At 37.0% G+C, this 27,386-nt stretch overlaps 2 protein-coding genes across 2 annotated transcripts; one reads left to right on the forward strand and one right to left on the reverse strand.

Annotated features, from left to right (window-relative positions):
* The first annotated feature begins 344 nt into the window (after nucleotides 1–344).
* Nucleotides 345–7,728, forward strand: LOC122051733 (transmembrane emp24 domain-containing protein p24beta3-like). Its single transcript, XM_042612993.1, has 4 exons — nucleotides 345–663; nucleotides 3,070–3,256; nucleotides 3,849–3,956; nucleotides 7,407–7,728. Exons 1-4 carry the CDS (start codon nucleotides 445–447, stop codon nucleotides 7,538–7,540), a joined length of 648 nt encoding a protein of 215 aa, XP_042468927.1. The 5' UTR covers nucleotides 345–444; the 3' UTR covers nucleotides 7,541–7,728.
* A 1,755-nt stretch (nucleotides 7,729–9,483) lies between these two features.
* LOC122051734 (flowering locus K homology domain-like) lies at nucleotides 9,484–19,776 on the reverse strand. Its single transcript, XM_042612994.1, has 7 exons — nucleotides 19,596–19,776; nucleotides 16,478–16,771; nucleotides 12,150–12,399; nucleotides 10,768–10,916; nucleotides 10,394–10,660; nucleotides 10,108–10,302; nucleotides 9,484–9,826 (listed from the first exon to the last, which is right to left on the reverse strand). Exons 2-7 carry the CDS (start codon nucleotides 16,754–16,756, stop codon nucleotides 9,656–9,658), a joined length of 1,311 nt encoding a protein of 436 aa, XP_042468928.1. The 5' UTR covers nucleotides 16,757–16,771; nucleotides 19,596–19,776; the 3' UTR covers nucleotides 9,484–9,655.
* Nucleotides 19,777–27,386: the final 7,610 nt, after the last annotated feature.

Genomic DNA, 27,386 nt, shown 5'->3' on the forward strand with positions numbered 1-27,386 from the left:
CGTCTGACTCTGACTCAGGATATATTTAGATACATGAATTATATAAAAAACATATAAATTGTCTAAGTAATTTGATGAATAATTTTTTATATTAGAAAATTATCCTTGAAACGGGTTGATCAACTCGGACGTAGCTCAAGCCTGATCGATTTGTTTTTTGGCGTCTGGCCAGGTCCTATCCAAATCTGATAGCCTCTTATTTTATTTGTCTTTTTTAAAACAAAATAATAAAAATATAAATAATAAAAATATTATAAAATAAAGTTTTTTTTTTTAAAAAAAAAATTTAGAACCCGAAGCAATTAGATTATTAGAGTACGAGAACTCATAAAAAAGACAAAATCAGTGTACAATAATAAAACGTCTCAGGGGCTCCATTGTTGAGGCGGCAATTCTCCTAAGAAATAGCAGAGAGGTTGAGATCGAGATCGAGTTTGGAGATCCATGGGGAAGAGAAGATCAATCAGTCTCAGGGAGGTCTTTTTGATCGTAGGCCTTCTCCTCGGCTGTCCCTGTCGTCTCTCGGCTCTGTCCGTCACCGTCAACGACGTCGAGTGCGTCTACGAGTTCGTCCTCTACGAGGGCGACACAATCTCGGGAAATTTCGTAGTCGTAGATCATGACATATTCTGGAGTTCCGATCACCCCGGCATTGATTTCATCGTAAGCCCTTATTTCTGCAAGCAGATGCTTTTCGATTGGACCTGTTAATTAGGTTAATGAAGCAGTATTTGAACAGATGAATCTGAGAATATAAGTGTCTCGTGTTCGATGCAGTCCTTCAAATATTTGTCTAATTCATGAAGTTGGTTGGTGCTTTTAGAGAAAGTTTAGATTTTTTTTGGAATATTTAGGGTTTCTGTTTATTCTATAACAGCCCGTTTGGATGATTGAATTAGAAAATAGTGATTTTGTATATAAATTTAAGGGTGTTTTCCATTATGTTTGATACATTGTTTCCTCCTTCCAAATCTTTGGGGAATTGATCAAGTTGATTGCTGCTTTTAGTGGAAATTTAGATTTTTCAGGAACATTTAGGGTTTCTGTTGGTTTATTAACAGTTTAATGGGAACAGAAAATTATCTCAATTTCAATTCAGTTGTTTTGAATTTCTTTGTTTCGGATCACTAGGACTTAGAATTTAGAATCCAAATTGCCCCTCCAATAGTGTTTGGGTTTCTAATCCCCACCCTCTTTCTTCCTCGTGTGTTCACCTCATGCCATAACTTTCACTGTATTTGTTTTATATGCTAAAAATGTGACAACGACTCTCTGTTTCCTCCATCCTATGAGGGTTGATTCCTCATAAGGACCTGTTCAAACCGACAAAGTTATGCTAGTGGGCAACATCTTTGATGAGTAAACATTCAACTGGAAACCAATACCATTCCAGATCTGAAAATGGATACGAATAGAAAAAAAAATAATACTTATCCCATCACAGTTTATTTAAATTTCTCTGAAACTTCTTGAGTTATTTGTCTATGCCAAATAATATGTCCCAATTATTTTTTGATTGAAAGTTCTACTCCAAAATCTGTACTGAAGCCTGTTGTTGTCCATTGATTCATGTGTTAAGGTTTGCTCTGTAAGTAGTAAGTAGTATTCCAGCATTCACTGGATAGGGAGAACTTTGAAATTAATGTGTGCACTCTTATATGCATTTTTGCAAAGTCAATAATGCTATATATGTTTTGATTTAATTAGATGAGATTTTCTTGGTTGGTAAGTGATGCAAGCTGAGAATTGGTGCCAGACTGGAATGGAAAATAATATCCATTTACCATTCATATGGAAAAATAAAATACACTCTGATGATAGTTAGCAGTAGGTCGTTTTGGCAGTTTAACTAGAAGTGTATTCACATGACATATATTTGTTCTATTGCATATCAAGCTTCTTTGGAATACTAATATTTCTCTCCTAGGTTGTCTTTGATTGTGGAACTATTTGGAGAAAAGGCGGTAATCTATGTCCTCACTCCAATTTGATATTTGGTATAGGATTGATATCTAAATATCATTGTCTTAAAAGACATCCTAGATGATTTCATATCAAGGACCTAGACTTCCGCAATAGTGGATGACATGCCATATACCTTTTTATGGTTCCATATTTGCAGTGCTTTACTATGTGGAACTAGGTAACCCATGTGGTCGCATATGCATTCTATCATCATTGTCAAACCATGTTTGTCCCTATTATTTAGGTCAGACATGATTTTTTCCCCATTAGCTCTATGCAAAGCTATACCATCAATAATATTTAAATCAATTAAATGGTTCTTTTGTTATATTGATTAACGTTTTCTTTGTTCTTCCTCTACCCCTTATGTTTTCTCTCTAATTGATCCAACTATTTTAACTGAATAATATACCAGTCACTTCGAACATAGGCATATCATCTCAACACATCTACTTTTTTTATCAATTGGAGATTTATTTTATCTTGAATATTAGTGGTTGTAATCTTGTCCTTAATATAATTTTTTTACATTCATCTTAACATTCTCATCCGTCACTTTAACTTTTTATAGACGGTACTTCCTTACATCTTAACCCTCTGAACTATAAAGTATAAATGATTGGACTACCATCATATAAGCAACATCCCTTGGATCCAAAGGAAAACCAGAGAAGATATTTGTCTTGCAAGCCTTGATTCACCAGCTTCATAATTATTTTGATTCTAGTGGCTATAAGTTTGTTGCATTTTAATTTATATTTACTTGATTGTGTCAACCTAGCCTAGTTTTTTTTAAAGTCAATTTTTAGTTTTATTTAGTGACCAGCTAGTACGTAAACAAAACAAATAGTTTGTATGCACAATTGAAATTCTGAAAGTTTATGCTAAATTTTGAAACCCCTTATCTTCCTTAGAAATATTGCCAAGTTGTGTGTCTTCAATTTCTGAGATGTAAAAAGAACGAAACCACTTATTTCTGTCACAAGTATATTTGAATAACCTTTGCCATGCTAATACTTTTTATTCTTGTTAGTTGATTTTAGCCTTCTTTCCAAGGGTTATTTCAGATTACAGTGGTAACTACTGAAATTTGTGATTATGTAGGTAACTTCTCCAGCTGGTAACACTGTGCATTCATTGAAGGGGACATCTGGTGACAAGTTTGAGTTTAAGGCCCCACGAGCTGGAATGTACAAATTCTGTTTTCATAATCCAAACAGAACACCAGAGACTGTCTCATTTTACATTCATGTAGGACATATCCCTAATGAACACGACATAGCTAAAGATGGTCAGTCTCAATGAATGGTGAAGAAATTTAGTTTTGGAATTTCATAAGTTATATATATATATATATATATATATATATATATATATATATATATATATATATATATATATTGACTACCTTGTATATCAAACCATATTCTCTATTTTCCCCAAGGTTGGAGCTATATATACTATAGTTCCCTTGCAAAATAATCTTGTTTTTCATTATATATATATTTTAGCCAACACACCCTTACCCTGTACACTCATGGGTGACCCTCACACGTCAGGGCGCTGGAACGCACTCTCGGGCGCCCCGATTCACAGCGACCCTCACAGGTCCAGTCGCCCGAAATCCCTCTTGGGTGCCCCAATTCTTAAAAGTGAATTGGGGTGCCCAGGAGTGCGTCCTGGCGCCCGGACCTGTGAGGGTCACCCATGAGTGTGTAAGATAAGGGTGTGGAGGTATAATTATTCTAACTAAGAGAGATTATGATCGTCTCCTTTTTACTCCACCTTTTTTTTATAAAATCATATACCAATCATTGTTTTTGTTCCATATTATAAAATTATATTATTCTTTAACAAAAGTTATTGTAATTAATCTCCTGCAGAGCATTTGAGTCCAATAAACGTGAAAATTGCACAGCTTGGGGAAGCACTAGAATCTGTCACAGCAGAGCAGCGCTACCTAAAAGCACGCGAAGTCCGCCATCAGCATAGTAAGTTAAACTGGCCAACTGTATATATCTATTTTTTGGTTGGAACTTACAATTTTAACAATTTCATTTACTCACTTTACAGTGTAAAAATAATTACTACTACAACGAACCATTAGTTTCCAATTCTCAATCAGGCAATTGTTCATCTTATTTTATTGCCTGGACATAATATGTGGATATCTCTTGTTATGTACATTGCTGAATAGCTATTGACATATATCAACTAATAATCTTTGAACAGTAATTATCATCTAAACTTGTTCTATTGGGGTTGATGATACACCTATGTAGGCTATTAGTGTGGTAGTTTTTTTTTATTCGAAAAAAAATTATGTATATGGATAACTACCATGGTAAGAGACATAATACGCATTCCACGTTGACAAGTTAATAAAGCAAGTTTTTGGGGAATATTTTGATGTGGACGTCGAGGTGGACGCCTTTGTTGAACATTGCTATAGTTGGAAGCAAATTAATTACTACCTAATTAGCTATTAGAAATAAATTAGCTATTACCTAATTAGTAGAAAAATAAATAATGGCCTAATTTAACTACTGCTATAGTAGAAAACAAATAATGGCCTAATTAGCTTTTCTATTTTTGATTCCTTGTTTTCCTTTATGGTTGGTCTTTCCTAATCTTGTCATGTTTGACTCCTTATATAAGGAGTGTCATTATTAATAAAGGAATGGAGAAAAAATTGAGCAATTAGGACTCTGTCTAGGACGAGTCTTTCCTCTTGAGTGATTTGGACTCTGTCTAGGACGAGTTTTTTTTCCTCCTCCCTTCCCCCCTTACGTGTTGCATGACCAAGTACGGATTCGAATCTCGACTTGTGTATAGGATCGAGTCATAGGTCGAGATTCGGATCCGTACTTGGTCATGCAACACGCAAGGGGGGAAGGGAGGAGGAAAAAGACTCGTCCTAGACAGAGTCCAAATCACTCAAGGGGGAAGACTCGTCCTAGATAGAGTCCTAATTACTCAATTTTTTCTCCTTTCCTTTATTAATAATGACACTCCTTATATAAGGAGTCAAACATGACAAGATTAGGAAAGACCAACCATAAAGGAAAACAAGGAATCAAAAATAGAAAAATTAATTAGGCCATTATTTGTTTTTTACTATAGCAGTAGTTAAATTAGGTCATTATTTATTTTCTACTAATTAAGCAATAGCTAATTTATTTCTAATAGCTAATTAGGTAGTAATTAATTTGCTTCCAATTATAGCGATGTTCAACAAAGGCGTCCACATCATCACTCCCCTCCTCGATACTGAGCTTGTCCTCAAGCTCGAAAGCGGGGTATAACGCCACTAATAGCATGAAGGGAAATTTCTGAATTCACTTCCCCCTCTTCCTCACCTTCCCTGTCTTCATCAGACACTTCAATCCAAAACAGGCGTTTACACTTGTGACCCGTGGAATATGATTCATCACAGTTAAAACAAAGGTCCTTGGCTCTCTGTTCTGCCATCACGGCGCGAGTCAGACGCTTCAAAAATGAAACAGGTGGAGTCTCCTTACTGATGTCCGGGGTCTTGGTCTTCACCAAAGGAGGGTCTCCTCTGCTGGTGTTGAGCTTGGTTGTGGTCCCGCCCCAATTCGTGGTCGGAGGTCCGAGGTCCGAGTGAGGTGAGATTGAAATTGGCGCTGGTAGTCTTCTACAGAGCCTGTCTACTTCAGATTTGCTAGCTTTCCCAAAGGGTTGTTGCTTAGGGGGCGAGCCAAAGCGGATATGACAGAGGTCTCTAAACTGCTTCCAAGTCATCTCTGGCTCTTCTTGCTCTACCTGATCAAACCAAAGTTGGGCTTCCCCTACCAAGTGGAAGGCAGCAAGGCCAACCTTATCAGCCTCTGTGGTCTTTTAGTTGGTAAAGAATTTTTCGCACCTTTTAACCCAGCTCAGTGGATCCCCTTCTCCAGAATAGGTGGGGAACTCCATCTTTGAGTATCGCGGAGCCATGGTGTCGCTGGTTGGCAGTTCAGGTCTGACCTCTGAGTCTCTAGAAGGGTCATACTCTGCGCTGGTAGGGTTGTCTGCAGTGTGCAAAGGTCGTCGTCTAGCATCTTGAATGGAAATCTCGTCAATATGCTCCTCTAGTCCTTGCTGGCGGGAAGTGATCTGCTCCATGAAACCTTGTTGTTGTGACATCAATCTTTCCATGAAGGCCTCGAGTTTGGATGTGATAGGATCCGTGCCACCCATAACCGGCTCTGATATCAAGTTGATATGGTCCCGAGTATAGGATCGAGTCACAGGTCGAGATTCAGATCCGTACTTGGTCTTGCAACACGTAAGGGGGGAAGGGAGGAGGAAAAAGACTCATTCTAGACAGAGTCCAAATCACTGGGGGAAGACTCGTCCTAAACAGAGTCCTAATTGCTCAATTTTTTCTCCTTTAATGACACCCCTTATATAAGGAGTCAAACATGACAAGATTAGGAAAGACCAACCATAAAGGAAAACAAGGAATCAAAAATAGAAAAACTAATTAGGTCATTATTTGTTTTCTACTATAGCAGTAGTTAAATTAGGTCATTATTTATTTTCTACTAATTAGACAATAGCTACTTTATTTCTAATAGCTAATTAGGTAATAATTAATTTGCTTCCAACTATAGCGATGTTCAACCAAGGCGTCCACCTCGGCGGCCACATCATATTTCTTGTTTATTCATGTATATAACACAATATGTATCACTTTGCAAGAAACACGAAGTTTGTAACCAACATCAGCATGTCAATAATGCAACTTCTTTTAAGAAGGTTCAGGTTATATTTAGCAGTTAGCTCTATTCTTTTTTATTTTTATTTCTATAGGACTTGTGATCATATTCAAACATCTTAACTGTACCCTTTTAATACACATGTAAATATGCACAGCTTAAGTATTGTGCTGCATCATGTTTGATTAATGAAGTAGTACTATTGATACTGAATCTATTGTATACTTCTACCCTAGTTTTTGTTTTGATAGTTCATTCTTCTGCATTTTTATAAATTTGATATGCATATATCTGCATCTAATATTAATGAGTTTTGATCATCAATGCCTTTATCTAATATTCATTGTTATATGGGTAGCTAGAAATTTCAAGTGTCAGTTCATTAGAATCAGTCTGTGACTCTGTTGTGAATCTTGGAGGAGCTCTAAAATAAACTTGATGTGCTTATTATGATAGTGCACGAACTACATATTACATTCAATAAATCAATAGTGCATAATTTGTGAGATAGATTGAATCTTGGATTGTATGTTGATACATTTCCAACCTAATGAATGTATTGATCAGCCTTGTGACTGGTTCTCTTATGAGAAGAGAGAGTTTCTTTTTGGTCTTTCTAAGAGTTCTTATTGCTCTTGCATGGAAATTGTTAACTGATGCATTTCACTTTTGTATGTATTACATTGTTTATAAGTTTAAGACGTTCTTGCAATGCAGCAAATGAGAGCACAAGAAAACGCCTTACTTTCTATACGATCATGGAATACATAGTGTTGGCTCTCGCGAGTGGGCTTCAGGTTCTTTATATTCGACGCCTTTTCAACAAATCAGTGGCGTATAACAGGGTTTAGACTTCAAATGAGGACGAAATCATGTATTATTCTTTAGTGTCTTTTATTTGCCACTTTAACTGGTAGCTGTTTATTTTTGTTGCATGGGTTTCCTTTACCAAAGATTTTGATACTGATGGTCGTCTTTATTTATAATTCGATTGTACACGGATAATTTATGGGAGAGTAAACTTTGTTCGTTCAAATGAGTAGATATTCTAATTGTTTCAAACTAAGCACAACTTTTTTTTATGGTATGTTTGATTTTAAAAATAGTTTCTTTTCCTTGTAAATTTCTCTAACTCGCACAGTTGAGAGCACTCATATATATATATATATATATATATATATATATATATATATATATATATATATATATATTTTGATACACTAACACTCGTCATGCGCATGGACGATTTAGTAAGTCGGGGTGTCCAAAAGTGAATCAGACGCTTGAAGTGAACCAGGTCGGAGTGCATGATTCACTTTTGGTCGTTCTGATTCACTTAGTCTCGCGCGGGTAGTGCACGGCGGGTATATATATATATATATATATTCTTGTTACAGTATGCTATCCAGTAAAATAGCATAATAAATTAAGCAACAAGGGCACAGGGTCATCATCCATCAAGTATTAACTGCCATATCATGACTTTAGTTCAATTGGGTGTACAGGGAAGAGAAGATTAGCTCAAATCCAAAAAATTGGATAATTTAACTAGCTGGATAGATGCAAATGATTTTAATCTTACTTTTGCATCATCTGACATTGACAAAGAAATACACCGTGAGATAATTCAATAGAAGGTTATGGAAGTCCCATGGAGCGTCGGATGGCAGATTTTCTATAAAAAGTAGGAATTAATTTTCAGCAGGCGTGTATACTCGAAGAAAAGCTTTTTTTTCTATCCTTAATCATTTAGCGGTTGTGGGATAGGACTGTAAGGGGTGTCTGATATGAATGTAATTATCATTCGCTATAATATAAGGTTGTGGAAGCCTCTGGCAATGGTACAATGATAGATGTTTTTTCAATTTCTCAAGCATTTAAAGATTAAGTCCTAATTTTGAAAAATTAATGGATGAATTTTTTTTAGACGGTTGATCTAAGCATACTAGGCTGATGAGTCATCAGTTATGAACACTTTTCAATTTATCTTGATAGTTAATGAAAAATTTTCATAGACTAGATTGATGATCCGAGGATTAATCGATATAAATTGAATATCTAATATGAAATAAAAAAAATAAAAGATTATGAAATCTTGGGTATGGTGGCAATTTCTAAAACACTTATTTATCATTCAAATTTTAATTACGATGCAATATTTTAATCTAATAAAATAATTGATCGCTGAGTAAGGAGCCATTCACACTTTTAAATTTGTCTAGTAGTCGGTCCTCGCCATTCGCGCGAGTTGTATTGCGTCTCTCTCCGGGATGGATTAGATTGGACTACTTGGATCGAATGTCCACAATTAAAAAAAAAAAAAAAGGAATTATGGAAATTTCATCTGGGGGAAATTCTAAGTACACGACGATCTCATCGATGGGAGCGCAGAAGATAGAGAAAAAAGCACAACCACTCAATGCATACCGAGTACCAACAGTGAAGAGGAAGGTGGAGCGACTGAGCAACTTCTACCTTCTTTCGTTCGTCCCTGTCCGTGAGCAAACTCCTTCATCGAAAGGGTTGAGAAAAAGGATTTGTGCCAACCCGACTATACCCGAGAAGAGCGAAGGGATCACACCTGGGGCATGATCACCATGGAAGGGCTTTTTTGGATTTCTTATGAAATCTCAAGACAACGAACAAGAAGCTAAATTCTAGCACGGGCCATAATTTTTTTTATAAGAAGTAAATATGAATTGAAGCTTGTATAGTTGACAATTAGTTTGCTATTGTAAACAGAAAAATGCCAAAGTTTTTTACTCCCAAATTAGTTTCCTGTTGCAAACAGATCGATCCCAATTATAATGAGCATCTTCAATTTGGCTTTAACGTACTTTGTCAAAAATTATCCCTGGTAGCTAAACAGAGTTGTTCATCAAATCACACCAATTTCCAACAGAAGAACGACAGTTTTTAAGGTAACTCACACAAGACAACAACTCAATGAACTCATCATCAGTGACCTAATATCCATAATTCCCACTGTAGGTTGAACCATATCCTCCAGCGTGAGCTGCATGGCCTGAGTTAGGAGGTGAACTGTACGGCGGGGCATGGGTTGGGTAAGAATTATACCCATGGTCCATTGAACCCATTGAATTCTGAGCAGCGGCTGGAGCAGCGGCCATAAAATTCTGCAAAAGCAACAATTATGGTCAGCGAGGGAATCCTTGTAAGTAAAAACACTAACTTGCATGTTCTATAGGTATAAAATTGACTTATTTGTGAATGTCAAATGGCTGAGTACCTAACCTACTCAGTTTGAAATAGATGAGAAACTCATGCATCATAATCTTATTCCTAAAACTGATTTTCTCATGTCTCGGTTTTCTTTCTTGCATACCTTTGGAAATATAAATATAGCACCAAACTACAAATATATATTACTCATGGTATAACAGTAGAGGGACCGTGCCTGTATGAGTTGCTGAGCAGTTTGAACTTGTGCAGCACTGCCACCAATCTCAACAGTCATCTCTCCGGGGATCCCACGTGCTTCTTGTATGGTTATTGTTGCGCCACTAGCACGACGGATGTAGCTAATATTTGCACCAGCTTCTCCGATTACAGCATCAGCATAAGAAAGTGGAATCTGCATTTGCTGTGTAACCTGTTGAAGCCATCAGAATGCCAAAATGAAACAAACGTCCCTGGCATCTGAAGAAAATACAATTTCAGAGGCATGGGTTGGGATTAACTACCTGAGATATCATTGTCGGTGGCTGTTGATTTGGTCCAGAGTGGACACCTGTAGAGGGTGCATTTTGTCCATACATTGATATGCCTCGATGAGGTTGCTTCTCTACTGGGGGAAGGTCTGCAGGATAAAAGTTATCATGACGACGTGGCGGAATAAACTGAGCGTTTCCGCCATAACCTGGGCCACCGACACTAGGGGGAAGGCCATGGGGATGGCCCCAATGTTGAAGGGGAGGCATATTTTGCTCCATATGCATATTTGGTAATGACTAGACAAAATATATTTTATAAATTGTTAAGACTCCAACAAGAAGTTGTGAACCATCATTTATCAAATAACAGATTTTCAGTGGTGCCATAATTCAGAGAAGCTTACATGCTTTTCAAACAAGGGAAGGACACTCCGATCAACAAGAAATTTCCTTAAATGATTTGCAATCAATTCCACTGCTTTATGCATTTCACTGGGCTCTCCTTGTATCTCAACAACTCTATCATCTGGAAGAGCAACTAGAGGTAGACTTTCTGCACAGATTCATGCAAGTTAAACAAATAGAAGTGGTTTTCAGAAAAGTTCAACATAGAACACCTTGAACAAAAAAAATCATGACATAGATAACAACAATAATCATGGCACATATATGATTGATGGTGAACTCAGACTCACCTGAAAGATGCTTGCTGAACAATGATTTATTGTTTTTGTTTTATTTATAAAATATAGGAATATTTGTTCAATAGGATGATGCACTGAGAATATATATGTAAACACTTGTATAACATACACATATATCAGTTTCATTTATATTATAAAAATTTTGAAATCATAATTGTATGTCTTGCAGAAATCATAAATCAAATTTGATAAGGTGAAATTATATCTTTTTGAATCAATTAACTTGCCAAGTTGTCTGAAGGTAAGTACCCTTACAAAAAAAGGTCGTATTCTTTGTTAGGCTAATCATAATATATTCTAATACAACAGTAAGCTTGAAATTAATTTGATCCTAATCATGTCCAAACCATATAAGTGAATTCTAATCCCGTAGAGTTAAATCACATTCAGCTAGAGAACCCTAATTAAAAAGTTTTAGAAGCCGTAAGTATTCCGATCATGTAAAATTAACTAAACTCACATGGAAAACCCTCATTGAACAATTTTTAGAGATCATAATTGATTAGAGCATAGTAGATCATATGACACAGGAACATAATAGTTAAAAATCAGTACCAAGCTCTATCTACTAGCATGTACACACAGATTCAAAGGCATCTGGTTGTATCTGAATCATACTCTTAGAAACGGCTTCCATGAAACTTATGTATCTTAAATCTATGCCAATTGATGTAAGGTTGTTCCATCCATTACATAAGCCCATAAGGGTATCAAACTATCAATCACATATTTGGAGAAGCTGGAAAGGTTAACACAAGTTACAAAGGAATCAACACAAGTTGCAGTAATTATCTGGAAAGACTAATGTACTGAGAAATAAATGTGTATAAAGAAAATCTGGTTATATATGTAAAAAAGAGTGGTGAAACAGGATGCACTATGTAAAGTTGCAACGCATTGCAGTGTACAACTACATGAAAAAAAAAACATTTAGAGATAAAAGATCGTGTCATGTACATAGTAACAAACTTTGTCACTAACAATAATAACTTATCCACTATATGCAAGATAATGGCAATGAATCTAGAAATTTTCAAAGGATAGGTGATATAAACAAAATGAAGAATTGTCAGTCAACATACCAACAACCCGGACAATTGAACCTGAAGCTTCTTGAATGGATTTTATTGTTGCTCCTTGTTTCCCAATGAGACTCCCTGCTTGTGTAGCTGCCACAAGCAATCTTGTGGGAAATGTGCTTCCAGCAGCAGAAGATAGAGGAATACCAGATTCCCCATCTAAACCATCAATTATTCGCTTATGGACTCTAAGCAAACCATCCATAGCAGGAGAAATAGAAGCATCTGGTTCCTCTTTTGCTGAAACTATTACCTTCATAAATTTCACGAAACAAGAAAGATTATATTGAGAAGTACAATGAGATTGTGTTTCTTGAATAGCTCCAAGGAGAAGAAAAACTCCTCATCTTTTTTTTTTTTTTGAGAAGTCACAAAGGCTAAGCCTTTATCTTTGTATAAGAAAACCGCAAATCCTGTTGCATGATTAATCTACCTTGAATTACTAGTAGGAAAAAGTAGCAGAAGTACAATCCAAAATCAGCATAAGATTGGTGATTTATGGTCATAATCCGCATAAGAAAAATAAGGTTAAAGAATTCAACATCAATCATTTAAATAGTTACAATGTTTTATAACATGGATGGGAACTTTAAGTGACCCATAGACACAAATATTTAGTTTTACTGCATTCTATACATTAAGAGTTACAATCTTATCATCTTAATACTCTTTCAGAAAAAGGTGCAATCAACATAAATCAATATCGTTGTTTGCATTAAGTGTCAGGTGAAAAAACTGATTTTTTTTAAATTAAAAATTGACATATTAATTCCATAATAATGTTAGAAACTGTGACATGTCCATATTTTGGTTAAAGTAATTCTGGAATATCATGTCATTTAAAACCAAGATATTCAAAATCTATTAATTGTGTTAAGCCTTAATACAAAGGTTTAGGTAATTAGATCTCATTTGGAACAAGTAGTATCCGATAGAGATATTAGAGCATGTCTCTAATTGTCATGGGATGAATTTTGAACAGTTTAGGAAGGTATACAATTTTAACAAGGATTAGCCCCCAAGTAATTAACAGATTCAAAAAAATTTAGGCCTCCATCTTGTTTATTATTTTTCAAATTAATCTATCTTATATTTCTTAAATCCTAATTCCTAGTGTTCTAAGTTTTGAATTACTTCCTCTTATCACCACATCTGCTATCTGACATCATACTCACATCAGGACATCAGATCAAACATCACTGAAATGCTTATAACAACTTGACGTTGATGATGAATACGAATAAGCCCAAGCAAAATGAACACCTGTAACGAGATGAACAGATGGAACAGAAAATATTAGCCTCTGAAATCATTGACAAAAACAATTAAACAAGATGAAGAATCAGTTTCCAATTAACTCTTGGGAAATTTTCCTATATCTTAATGATCCGGAAATAGGATCAACAAGCTTCCATCTCTTACCAGCTTATATAACATGTTCATCTGTGAAGCATGTTGTGCTTATGCTTAATAAAGAATGACTAAGTTTGACTTTCTAGTTTGGCAAGTAGAGTCGAATATCCATGTCATTTATGTCCATAATCATATACTAGGATGTCTGTTTCTTCCCAACTTCATATGAGCTCCATATCTGAGACAATAATAAATCATGTGCAAAACTCTAGTTTGCGAATCTATTTTTCAATCCTCTCTACCTACAAAATTAATAGCATCCATAAAGTTTAGAAATGTTCATGTACAACACTAATCAACAACTTTTTGTTCTCGTAAAAGATTTGATATATAATGTCTCGTCCAATAGTTTAAATGTGGCAATCATTCTCGTTGTCCATTATATTTATTTATTTGGTCTCTCAAAACTACAGCATCCCTACTGAGTAGCCTCCACACCAAGCTTTTTTTGTTTGCTTTTCAATAACTTATCAATCTCTTGTTGAAGCCACAATCAAACAAGTTATAGAATTACCAGAAATAATGTGAAGCATGGTAGTCATCCAATACGTATAGGCTTAGTTTTATTTCAGCTCAGATGCTCAAAGAATGACCTTCGCAAACTGGAACTGTGTTTCTTCTATTTGGTTCACATGAACAATTTGATTTGTGGCTTTATGTCTGCAGAAAGAACCTGCAAAGATTGATCAGGTTATAATGACTGAAGGCTGCAAGCTTAGAGCTAAGTGTTTGTTTTAGGTTTCGTCATATGGTCACTAATTGTAGTCTCTGGGCCTTAGTTATTTTCTCATGTTGTCTGAATATCACCAAGTTCTGATTGCTTTTCAGATTGTCAGATACTCTGCAGTTAGTTAAAAAAGTAGATTGTAATTTCTTCACTCTGCAGTTGGTTAGAAAAGTAGATTGTATTTCTCCATTCACTCCCACAACAATCAGTATAAACCAATGCAGTGAGAGAAGATTGAACCAAATTCCTTGACTTTTATAACTAAGTTTAAACGCAAGTTCAAGAATTCAAATTGCAGTTAACCAACTGTAAACCAATTAAAGAATATTTAGATTTCCGTACAAATCAAGCTCATCAAGATTTAAAATTTTATAATAGAAAAATAACTACCGACAATAACTACCAGCAAATGGCAGAAATCAAGAGGAATTGAAGCATAGGCAAGCAAACCCTTGCTAGAAGAAGTATGCCAAGAGCTCTTGAAACTTCTCTAATAACCTGAACCTTCAGCTCAATTAAAAGGAACTCTCAACTTAAATTTCATTTATAAAATAATGACACATCTCAACCAATAGAACAAGTGTTTCTGGTTGCAGACTGATCTTAAATTCCAATTTTCAAGGAATTCACCTTTTTTAGATGTTCGATTGAAAGATGTTTGCAGGTTTAAATGATATTAAGATAAGAAGTTTATATTTCTAAAGCTTTAGGTTAGTTGGGGAAAAGATAACATAATTCTCCTATATCATAAAAGTACATGAAGTATGTGGGTTGTTAGAATTTTTTACAATCGAAAGATGATTTATTTTGAGGAAGTTAAGGGTTTTTGAATTGTTATGGAAAGGGTGATTTCTCAACATTATGATAATTTGTTCTGATCTTTGAAATACCATGATAGTGTCCAAAAATATATGGTTACTTTCACCTTAAAATGAATTATTCTACCAGAGAAAAAAAATTAAAATTATTCAACGTTGTCCAAGTCCTTAATTTTTATAATTTGTTAGAACTTAAAAAAATTCGTTTTATATTTTAGAAATAAGTACCAACCTTTTAAAAAAGGTTGAAAATGTCTATTAGAGTTTTATAGGAATAATCAAGGTTTCACGAAAAAAAAGTCTCTGTGTTCTCATCCCATGTATTAGACAATGTTTGAGTTGATAAATTTTCAATTTCCTTTTCTTTGTGCCACAAGTGGTAATTTCCTTTGGAAAAGGATTGTATCTTTGCTAACTTGAGGCTTGCATCTTTGCTAACTTTCTTTTGGATGAGGATAGTACCTTTTTTGTCCACTTTGCTGCATGAGACAAAAATCTACATGCATTAACTTAGATGCCCATGCAAGTATTTAATCACTATTTTTGGAGCAAAAGGTGATATCACTCACCCCAAGCGGTCCAGTATCACAAGGACATTTTGCCCTAGCATATTGGTCTTTTGCATGGGAGAGATCAAGCACCCAACCAGGCATTTTGCACTTGCTGGGAATTGACCCAAGACCTATTGGAGCAAACACTGTAGCAATTACGCCAACTCATGGGGCTATTTAGTCACTATTTTGATCCATATAACCAGTTCATTTGAATAACTTTAAACTTGATCAATTCCTAACAAAGCAAGATCAAATTCGGCAATAGCTTCATAGATAATTTGAATTTCTTACTGTTTAACTTGTGAAATGAATGATGCAACTACTTAGTCACTATTTTATCTACATAATCTAAATATACACTCTGTCATGATTCATTCAAAACTTAAAACTAGACCTATTTCTTAAAAAACAAGCATGAATTTTGCTCCTATATTCGCAAAGTTAATGTTGACGGATCTTACATAGGAATTATAGAAAACTATAAATAGCTTCAAGGATATTAGTTACAAGTGAAAATATTAATATTTTCAGATTTATATAAGCTAAAAAGGCAAATAATAAAATGGCAGGTCATGACATGCAAGAATTAATTGCAAAGGAAGAATAAGAAAGTGCACTCTTTCACAAGATCATGAGAAAATGATGAAATATAAAGGTGAAGCATAAGGTTAATAGGTAGCAAGAAAAATAGAATGATAGTTAATATTTGCCAAAGATTAAATAATTCCAAGGATAAACAGAATACAATTCTCCATAGCACAACAACGGATACTAAAGTGTCCATTGAATAGAGCACAAACCTAATAGAAATATACTTACTGCTCTTTCTGGCACTCCAGGTGGTCCGTCAAGAATCTTTATCCGAGACTTTGATTCCTCACACATTTTTTTGATGAACTCACCTTTCCGACCAATTAGACCACCTGCCTTGTGTGCAGGAATCAACATACGAAAAACACTTTCCCCAGGCCACCCAGGCCATCTTTTTTCAGCAGATTCAGCTTCTATCTGACCATCTTGTTCTTGATTCATTTCGTACATGTTTCCAGCTTCTCCAGATATCTCTTCTTCCATAGTATTTTCCACAAGCCCATCCATAAGGTATTAAATGAGCTAAATCATATAATGTAACAAATTCACATGTAAGAGGCTGGGACCACCAATGCAAACACATCAAGTATAACAAAGTATCAAGAGAAAAAAAAATGGTACAAATATCTTCTTAAACAATCTTCTCACTTCACGTATAGTGTAATTCACAAAATGAAACTATAAATTTCCTCAAATAAGATGAGGAAAAAGATGGTTGACCAAAAACAAATTATATATCAATTCAACCAATATAGCATGGACTCCATTTTTGAAACAAAGAACCAAAAGATCAACATGGATGATAGTATCCTAAAGTTGCAATGAAATACCACTCACTCTAAATGTTAGAAACATGTTACAAAACTTTCCTCATTCACATTTATTGCTCATTTTCAGACAAAATCATTTATGAGAAAAACCAAAAATATGAAGCATAAAGCTAAATAAAGATTCAAAAAGTATTTCCAATCAACAAAGTTGTAAGCCAAGTAGCAAATTTACAACAATATTTTTTATTGCTCATTAACACGACATATGATAGGAACCTACTAAAGAAGAGGGGGGAAAGAGGACTATCACTCCAAGGAGATCTGCCACCACTATACCATAGGCTATTTTCTAGGATAAATTTGTCTTATACAATAGAGGCCATAGAGTGTTTACTCATAGGTATTCAAGAGAGTTTTGTGCCTACAATAAAATAATCAAATATATACAATATTAAGTGAATAACTAACTCATAGGAAAAAAAGCGGACAACTAGCTATAGAGCGTGTATTTAAAAAGCCTTAGCTTTAGCCACATATGCACATGCCTAAGTGGATTTTCAAGGGACCACATAGCAATCACATACGATCACATATAGCACACACATGGTTTACATATGTATTAAAATAATATCATTTTTTCTTTATGGTCACATATAGCACAGATGTGACTTACCAACTTAAAACCCTAAACTACCCTATTATTAACTTGTGATTTTTAAGTATTAACTTAAAAACTTGTCTAGCAAGTGATAAAAACCCCTTAAATATTAATGAAAATATTTTCTTTGATATTTTAGTAGGCCTATATATACCCTCACATCCCAGATAGCACTAGATTGCATAACACTTCTATATGAATTTTAAAACCTAGAAGAAGCAAATGAATATAATGCTAAATCAAAACTATATTTGAATTTATCACTTTTCTAGGATTGTATCATTCCATCATATTTCAAAACAACCTAATAATCAAGGTTAACAAAAAAAAAATTGAGAATCTTTCCTTTTCTTTTCCATTATATAGCTTGCATAATATTCCTTTTAACTAAGTGATGAAAGCAAAGTAGCTTGTGTCAAGTCTTCATTGCATGAGATTGGTGCACTTGAAGCTTCTCTTGACAAGAATCTGTCATGTCAATTTCCAAGTAATGAAAGCATGCCAAGAGTTGCAAATTGAGTGATGAAGTAAAAGAATCTTGCATTGAGTTTTTATAGAGAAGAGATGAGTAATTCAAGACTTCCTTCAAACTAAATGGGAAAAGTGCCTTATGCCAAGTCTTCTCAAAGCATTGATGGGCATATGGAACTTCTTACATCAAGTACTTAGTCAAGGAAAGCGAGGACTTACTCAAATCATTTGAACCATTTGATGGACTCAAGGTTCATAGAAGCTCTCTAGTCTCTCCATCATTTGGAATTGCAGCTAAATTCCATCTGGTAAGATTTTTTTTCCAAAAAGGAAATTCCACTATCATTCCTAGAAAGTTGCAATCTCAATACACATATGATTGTTGCATCTGAGGTTCCCTTGGAGTAATCAAGATAAACAACCTATCATCCTTGAATCAGTTAGCTTGATTCATCATCTTGTTGATTCTTCATCAATGCCTATCTGATGGTTACTAAAAAATTTTATGTTGCTAAAATTTAGTTTTAAAATTAGGTTCAGATTTTACAAGCCAATTTGACTTTTACTGGAAACCCATGTCATTGTCCTATACTATCTTTTTTTAAAGTCGAGCTCAGACTATGCACAATTTGTTTGAGCAAACATGGAAATTAGGGGGGAAAAAATCAAAGCTTAAATAATGAAACTATATTGTAAAAGGTTGCAGCATAAGGTATCACTAATCCTGCATTAGTGATGGATATGGTCTAACAATGACAGAACTGGAGGTGATGACTAACAATTGTTGGACGAGGACAACATTCAAAGAGGATATTGGTGATGAAGAGCATCAATGCTCTCATACAGAGTCGATAAGAACCCAAGTCCGATCTGATGAAGAACCAGAGAAAAGGGAATGGCCATTTTAAAGGGAACCACCTCCATTAACTCATAGGCTATTTTGTAGTCCATAAATTTGTTCAATATCGAGTAGATCATATGGCGTTTTATTATAAGCAATCAAAAGGAGATCACGGTGTGCTTAATTATACACATCCAAAAGAATGCCATGTCTACGACAAATAATTAATTCCGAATTGAACAACTAAGTCTAGAGAGAAAATAAAAGGCCACAACCAACTCTTCAACAAATAACGGAAGACAATTCAAAATTAAAAGGCTATTTGAATTAATCCCGTTCCTAGGATCAAATCAACATATCTACTAAATCAAAATCTATTCTTCAACACAATCCAGCCCGGAGGGAGATAACAAATACTACAAATCACTCGGAACAGGCGGTAGTAATAAACACATCTAGACGACACAAACCTCCTCAGTTCGCCGATACTTCAACTGCCGAACTTAACTATCGAACGAAAAAAAATGAAAATCTTAAAGAAAGGGGGATCAGAGATATCAGGACATCCGAGAAGGGAGACTAGCACCGAAGTTCGGGAGCGCTTACAGGATCTGGCGAGATGTTAGCGACGGCAGGATCCCAAAAGGTCCGCTAGCAGAGAGACGTTCGTGGGGAGGCGCTCAGGCGGCAACGGGAGAAGAGATGAGGGTGAGGAATTAGGGATAGTGAGGGATTGGGGATAGAGGTGAACTGAGGCGGCCGACTGAATCACGGACTTGTGGTATTTCGGGGCAAAAATCAAAAAAAGCGCCCCAGATTTTACAAATAACAAAAGCTCCTGTTTTTTCAAAATAATTAATTAATTAAGTCTTCCTTCCATAATTTTATCTCAAAATTATCTCTCCGTACAAACTACCAGGTAGCTTCTATAATAGGTAACAACTATCAAATAACTTTTATAATATATAGAAGTTATCCAATAGTTATTATAACATATTTATAATGAGTTTAGAATTTAGGATTTATATTGTGTGGAAGTTATCTAGTACCTAATATAACATGTAGAAGTTACCTAGTAGCTACTACAATGTGTTTAATATGAGTTTACGATTTAGGATTTTGAGTTTAGGATATTTAAACACAAGACATGATATGTTGGGTGTAAAATAACGGAAAAGGGCGAATAATAATAAAGGAATTTTTCAGAATTTTTGAAAATTTTTCGGAGCTCGTATGGACGAATTTGCGGGGATAAAATTTGGGTGCCGGGAAAGCCTGTTTAGGCTACTCTATTTTAACGAGGAAATCTTTGATTTTTCTTTCTATTTTCTTTTATTTTTTTCCTCCGCTTCTCCTTTCCCTCGCGCACCCCCTTCCTCGCCTGACGCCATCTCCACCGTGCCCTAACTGCGACGGTTTCCTTCTCCCTCGTGATTTAAGCGTGGCCGAGAGTTGGCATATCCTTCTTCTGCTTCCGGAGTTCTGCCCTAACCTCTCTGTAGTCCGACGCACGGAGCAGCGCCGACGTTGATCACAGTCGACGCTGAGCCCTAGCCACCACCGCCCCGTCGCCCTAGCCGTGGAGATCTCGAGCACTAGCCGCCGACTCTTGACCCGAGCAGCACCGCCGCACCCTTTGCCCTAACACCGACCAACTCCTCCTCCTCTCTGAGCTCGCGACACCGTCGATCCCTTGCCTCTGCCCTAGCCTCCAGTCGCGTGCCCTATTTGATCTTGGAGGTAAGTTTTGGTTGGAATTAGGTTATTGTCGGGCAGTAATCTCCACTCATGAACTTGATCCTCTCCTTGCTACTAATCTAGGTCACGGATTGGTGAGGTTTTGTGTATTGTGGGGTGTTTTTGATTCGGACAGCAACCCCATCCTGCAGCATCTTGTTCCAGCGCCAACAGTGGCTAGGTAGTGAGGTAAGGAGTAGAGAATTTTATCCTTGTTGTAGATTCTGTGTTGTTTGGACTACTGTAATGATTTTTGAGTTCCATTCTAATCTAGACACTAAAATGTAGGGTATTTGATTTAGAGGGTAGCACCATTTACCTCGCTTCAGTCAGGTTTATTGACTGCAAGTTGTCTCCGGTTGTGGATTCACGTAGCGGCTGTGAATTGAGGTAAGGTATAGGGTTTTATTTTGATCATGTTGTTGATGATTGATGGATTTGTTAATAATTAATGTTAACCTAGGTACATGTATTGAATTAGGGCTAAATCGGGTAAGATGCTATGATTACCATGCTTATTGCAAGTCCTAATTCGAATGAATTAATTAGAAATGATTGAGGAGTTAAATGATTCAATTAGGGTTTATAATTGGATCTGGGTTTATATTAGCTTCTCGAGGATTTGATTTAGCTAATTTATTTATATATAGTTAGCTAAATTTGGATACCATGTACTACAGGACTTTGACGTGAGATTAGTATCTCGATGTCGGATTTGGACCGGATTGGACATTTCTTATTGGAGGTGGGTACTTTTGACTTTATGTCTTTGATATGCATAGTAGTGAAGTTAACAAATAGCAATAATTATGTTTCTTATTTGCTTCGGTTAGTCACTACCCGATACCTGTTACATGCTTGGTTGATTGCTTATTTTGCATCTCATGTTATTACTTACCTGGTTATACGTGCTTATAGGGGTGGTGATATAACCATACTTCACCATGTTCAGGACCTAGGTGTGATACCTTATCTGATCTGTGTACCCTTGATATGATTTATTGACTATGGTGCACATCATATATGTATGTAGATTGGTTCAGTATATTACCATGCTTAGTGTCATGCACCATTCGCATGATTGCATGCTGTGTGATAGATTGCTCCATTATTGTTGAGCACATCGCCAGTTACATGGATCTGCACACACCGCCACTCATAGGTTAGTGGTCGATTCAGGCAGAGTGTGTTGTAGCAGGGACTTTGTTTGGCTTCGTTGGTCCGCTCATGGGTAGTGTGACGCAGCGTGGTAGACGGCAGAGATTCCTCCCCGTCATCATGTACCGGGAGATGAGAGCATTGAGCTCCCCCATTTATGATTTGGGGTAGGAGGATAGGTGTACTCCGACAGCATCCCGTCCACTCGGTCACTCATCAGGAGCAGTGACGACAGAGTGCACGGTTGTCACATCCCTAACCACTCTGTCTCACTATTGTGTGTGAGATGGTTGACTGGTGTCAGGGGTGACCAGGACGCATCATTGACATCATATGCATTGATGCATTTATTTCTTGTGATTGCGTTTGCTGCATTTATTTGCTGCATTTTGGTTGGATGGCCATGCTTGACATGCATACAGGATTTCTATACCTCTTGGACTGTTTATCCTTGTACCAGGTCCTGATTAGTACAGTTTGCTCCTGTTTACTACAGTTACATTTTATCCTTCTTATATCAGGAGACTGTACGCATGATTAGTGCTAGATGTTAATTCTCTACTATGTATATCAGTTGTTACCCGCTGAGGAGTTGACTCACCCCGTGGATATTTACTATTTTCAGGTTGATGCTGTCAGGAGAGAGTTCCAGTTGCTAGTCCCCTGCAGCCACGAGGATGTTTATTTATCTTTTGGCTTTATGTACTAGACTATGTTTGGACTTGTTTTGTTTTGATACTTGGAGCTTGCATGGATTGTACTTGTTGATGGATTTGTTTTACTATATGCCTGCCTAGACGGCAGAAGAGGTAAGTTGATTTGATTGTTGGATTTGAGCTTTATGGGTGTAGTTGAGTAGGGTGGATTTTGAGTCTTATTATCATTGCCTATTAACTGCGTGGATGTCTATATGTTGTGGTTTGTTTATTATTGTTATTTATTCCAGCCGCATGTGGCTGAGGTATATGATGATGTAGTAAAGTTTCAGATTGTCCGTCGTACAGGGGAGATGCTGCCGAAATTTCTTCAGACAGGGACTCCTCCGGGGCATAACATTGGGTGCCCAACATATGCACCTGGGGGGATGCCCAACATATCATCATTGATATGAAATACTATTATATCAAAATAACTTCTTGATGAGGAGGGAATTCAAAGTATTCAGATTTACATCTTTTAAGTTTTTTTTAATTAAGAATTTGTTAATTAAGTTTAGTTTATTTTTTTCTTAATTATATGTAATTTTATCCTAAATCTTAGAAAACTAAGTCTTATTAGTTAATTTATCCTAAATCTTAGGAAATAAGTCTTGTTAGTTAATTTATCCTAAATCTTAAAGAATAAGTCTTATTAGTTAATTTATCTTAAATATTAGGGAATAAATCTAGTTAGTTATTTTTTCATTTAGATTTTTTTGAGGGTTTTGAGAGCTATATAAACCTATATATCTTTTTATTTGCACTCTTGATTTCATAAAAGGTTTAAGCCTAATTTAGGCTATTCCTTTTTTTGGTGTTACTTCTCTCTTGTTTTCTTGTTAATCCCTCTGCAACTTCATGCCCCAGAATAATATACATATTCTGCTCGATGTAAGTTGGTATCAGAGTTCATTAAGATCTAATAGAGGCTCATCATGAATGTGGTCGTGGTCGCAATAAGTATGTTTTGAACGAGGAAGGCCAACACCGTGATCATAATATCCAGAATGTAATGATGATTGAGAATTTACAGAAGCAATTTGCGAAATTAACGTAGTGTCTGGTAGCATGGAATTTTAAACATCATGAGATATCTGATCGTAACTTTGAGTCTACTTTTAAGAATTCATATCACCATCGTACTACGTACCACGAACACCGTGGTCGAGAGGAACAATATGGGGACTTTGGTTTCCGAGTTGATCTTCATGATTTTCAAGTACAAGGAAGTATCTAATCACGTCAAAGTAACATTAGTCATTATTAAGTTCAAAAGCTAAGCCTCAGCATGGTGGGAGTAACTTGGGTGATCACGAGAGAAACAAAGTAAATCTAAAATCATCGATTGGGAAAAATTGAAAAAACTAATTGTTGGGTCACTTAAGAGCTAGGGGGGATGAATAGCTCATCGCGCTTGTTTACTTGCTTCGAAGATGATGATGATGCAGTGAAAAATCTCATAACAAGCTCAAAATGCTAACACAAAGATTTACTTGGTATTTACTTCGAGAAGATGTGACTAATCTAAGGATCTACAAACATGAGCACTCTCCACTAAGAAAAACACTCATTCTCGGAACAATCCGGAGGTGGAGAAACCTCATACAAACTCACACAAGAATACAACTTGAAACAAGAAGTAAATGTAAACAATACAATGAATAACTCTCTTGTTCGATCTCGTGTAGCTTGTCGATGCCTCTTGAATCTTGGAAGTGTAGCAACATTTGCCCCCAAGATGCACCAAGAACTAGCGAAAGAATCATGTGCTCGATGGAGAAGATCTTCATGTAATCACTATCTTCATTTGAACTCGCTATCGCCCTTATATTCCGTAATCTAGGGCTCCCAATCAATTGTCACGTCGATCCCATGGATCCCAGCAGTCCAAAACCTGCGTCTTGTGTAACAGTCATATCCCAATCGATTGGGTGTAGCTGGATCGATCAGCTGATCGATCCAGAGGCTTTCTGTTATTTCACAAAAAGATCATAATCGATTGACCAATCGATTCCAGCTTTTCCTCGTGTCAGTGCGAGAAACCGAACCCCAATCGATCGGTTGATCGATTGGGAACCTCTCTGTACTCACGAGAATGTCTCATAATCGATCGGCTGATTGATTGGGCTTCCTTCACTCGCAACACACTCCCAATCGATCGGCTGATCGATTAGGCTTTGGTTCAATCGATCATATGATTGATTGACCAACCCTAACTTGCTTAACTCAAGTCTAAGGTTCCCAAACCGAACATCCAGTCAATTTTAACCTGCTAGGACTTCTTCACCAAGTGTTCGGTCAATCTCTTGACACACTTGGACTTTTCTCCTTGTGCCAAGTATTTGGTCAATCCTTTGACCTACTTGGACTTCCAATCACCAGATGTTCGGTCATCCTTGACTCACTTGGATTTCCATTGCCTGACTTCACTCACCAAGATTTTCATCTGCTTGACTTCACTCACCAGGGCTTTCACCTAGCTTTACTCACTAGGATTTTCATTTTCCTAGCTTCACTCACTATGTCTTGTACCTGGCTTCACTCACTAGGATTTCTAGTTGTCTGACTTCACTCACTAGGACTTCCAACACTAAGTGTCCGGTCAAATACTGACCCACTTGGATTTCCATCTTCTGCCAACCTTCCAGTTGGACTTCCCTTGCCTAACCTCCAGTTAGGACTTTCCCAGTCAGGTATCCGGTCAACCTTGACCTACTTGACTCTTCTTATTGTCAACCTGGTCAAACATTAACTAGAAAGGAATTATTCCAACAATCTCCCCAAACGGATGATTGCACCTACAATCTATATATATTGTCAAACATCGAACCTAAATATAAAGACTCAAACTTGAGCCAACTCAAGCTTAGTCAACTTGGTCAACCTTAACCCAAAAGATATTGCACCAACACTAATGAGAACTCACTTTTGAGGGCGCAGGGGATAGAACCATCGACGACTATACGGAGAAATTCTATCAGCTTATTTCTAGGAACGATCTATCTAAGATCGAGGAGCATATGACTGTTGAAACCCCAAGATTATTTTGATGTGATCAAATAAATTAAGTTAGATCCAGTTGATTTTGATCCCTGTGTCTAAGTGTGTAGGAACTTAAGAGTACAGGAAGTCGAGCAGAAGACGTAGCTAGCGAGAAGGATGACACGGGAAGGGAGCCGACAGACTCAGTGCATTCGAGGGACAGAAGGGGTGCGGAAGAGTACACCGGTGGACGAGAAGAACGTGCGCGACGTTCGAAGGACGAGAAGCCGAAGCGGAAGCCTGCTCGAGGAGAAGGCCGAAATTGGATTCGGGTGAGCCTTATTTCAGTTGGCCGAAATCACCCAAGCGAGCGGAGCCGGAGCGTAAGATCCAGACCGAGGCAAGCAACACCGAAGCAGAGGGTCTGGACCAAAAAAGTCAATGGGGTTGACTTTGAGGGTCCGGGCGCCCGGAACCCAACTTTTATCATCATCGACGTGGATGTTGACCGTTGCGTCAGGGATAGAAATCTATCCCACTCCAAGCGCTTGAACCCTTCCAAGCGCCTCGACCAAGGTTATAAATACAGCCTTGGTCCATAAGCTGAAAAATAACAACAAGCAATTTGAGTTCCAACACTTGTGCACTTCACTTTGTTAGTTTAGCTTCATCTCTTTGTACTTTCACTGCTGTAAGAGACTTCTCCGCCTGAAAGAGATACTTAGTGTGATACATTTCCTTGGATTAACAATTTCCTCGGTTGTAACCAAGTAAAATGTGTAAAATACCGAAAAATGGAGAATAATGATAAGGAAATTTTTCAGAATTTTTAGAAATTTTTCTGGATTTTTTCGGAGCTCGTATGGCTCAGGTTACGGGGATAAAAACGGGACCCGGAAAAGCCTGTTTGGACTACCCCATTTAAACGAGGAAAAGTTGAATTTATTTATTTGTTTTTGTTTTCTTTTTCCTTTTCCTTATTTTTCCTTTTTCCTGTTTTCTTCCCCGCGAGCCCGTCCCTTGCCCTAAACCTCGCGATGCCTTCTCCTCCCGTGCCCTAACCGGCGCCACGACAGTTCCCCCTCTCCTCAGCCATGGCCTAGGGTTTGTGGCAAATCCCTTTCTCTTCTCGTCTTCTCCCTCGCCGAACCTGATTTCCCCTCTTCTTCTCTTCTCCTTCTCTGACCTAGCGTCGTCCTCCTCCCTCTTGTCTCTGCCCGACGACGCCACCCTGCCCTGTCGCCATCGCCGGTTGCCTTTCACTACCGCCTTGTCGCCACCTCGGTTGGAGGTGATCATCCCGCGGCCACTGCAGCCCTCCCTTGTGTGCTGCTTGGTTGATCGCCGCCTACTCCTTGTTCTTAAGTCGTGCCCTAGTTCCTTACTGTCGAGCCAACAAGGTGAGTTGGTTGTAACACTTGATTGAACTCTGGATTTTTCCTTCTGATCGGGTCCGGCAGTTGTAGGGTTTCGGTGGATCAGTGATCCGGGCAGTGAGGAGGGTCTCCAGCAATTGCCCCTATTCCGACAACCCTTATTCCAGCAGAATCTTGGTCCAGTAGCCGTAAGATAAGGGTTTGGTGTATGGATTGAGTTGACACGTTCTGGATACATGTTGTTTTAGGTATGAATTGTTACATACCTAATTGGTTATGGAGTGATTTAGGTACGTTTTGATACATGGTAAATTATAGTTATGTTTCGAATTTGATATAAGTTAGGTATGATCATTTTTATTGTAGATGAATTATACTCGATGGTTAGGTTGATTAGGGTTTTACCCTAATTTAGCCTTAAGGATTTTATTTAGCCATTCCTTTGA

Source organism: Zingiber officinale, chromosome 3A, assembly GCF_018446385.1.
Source record: "Zingiber officinale cultivar Zhangliang chromosome 3A, Zo_v1.1, whole genome shotgun sequence".
Classification (NCBI taxonomy): domain Eukaryota; kingdom Viridiplantae; phylum Streptophyta; class Magnoliopsida; order Zingiberales; family Zingiberaceae; genus Zingiber; species Zingiber officinale.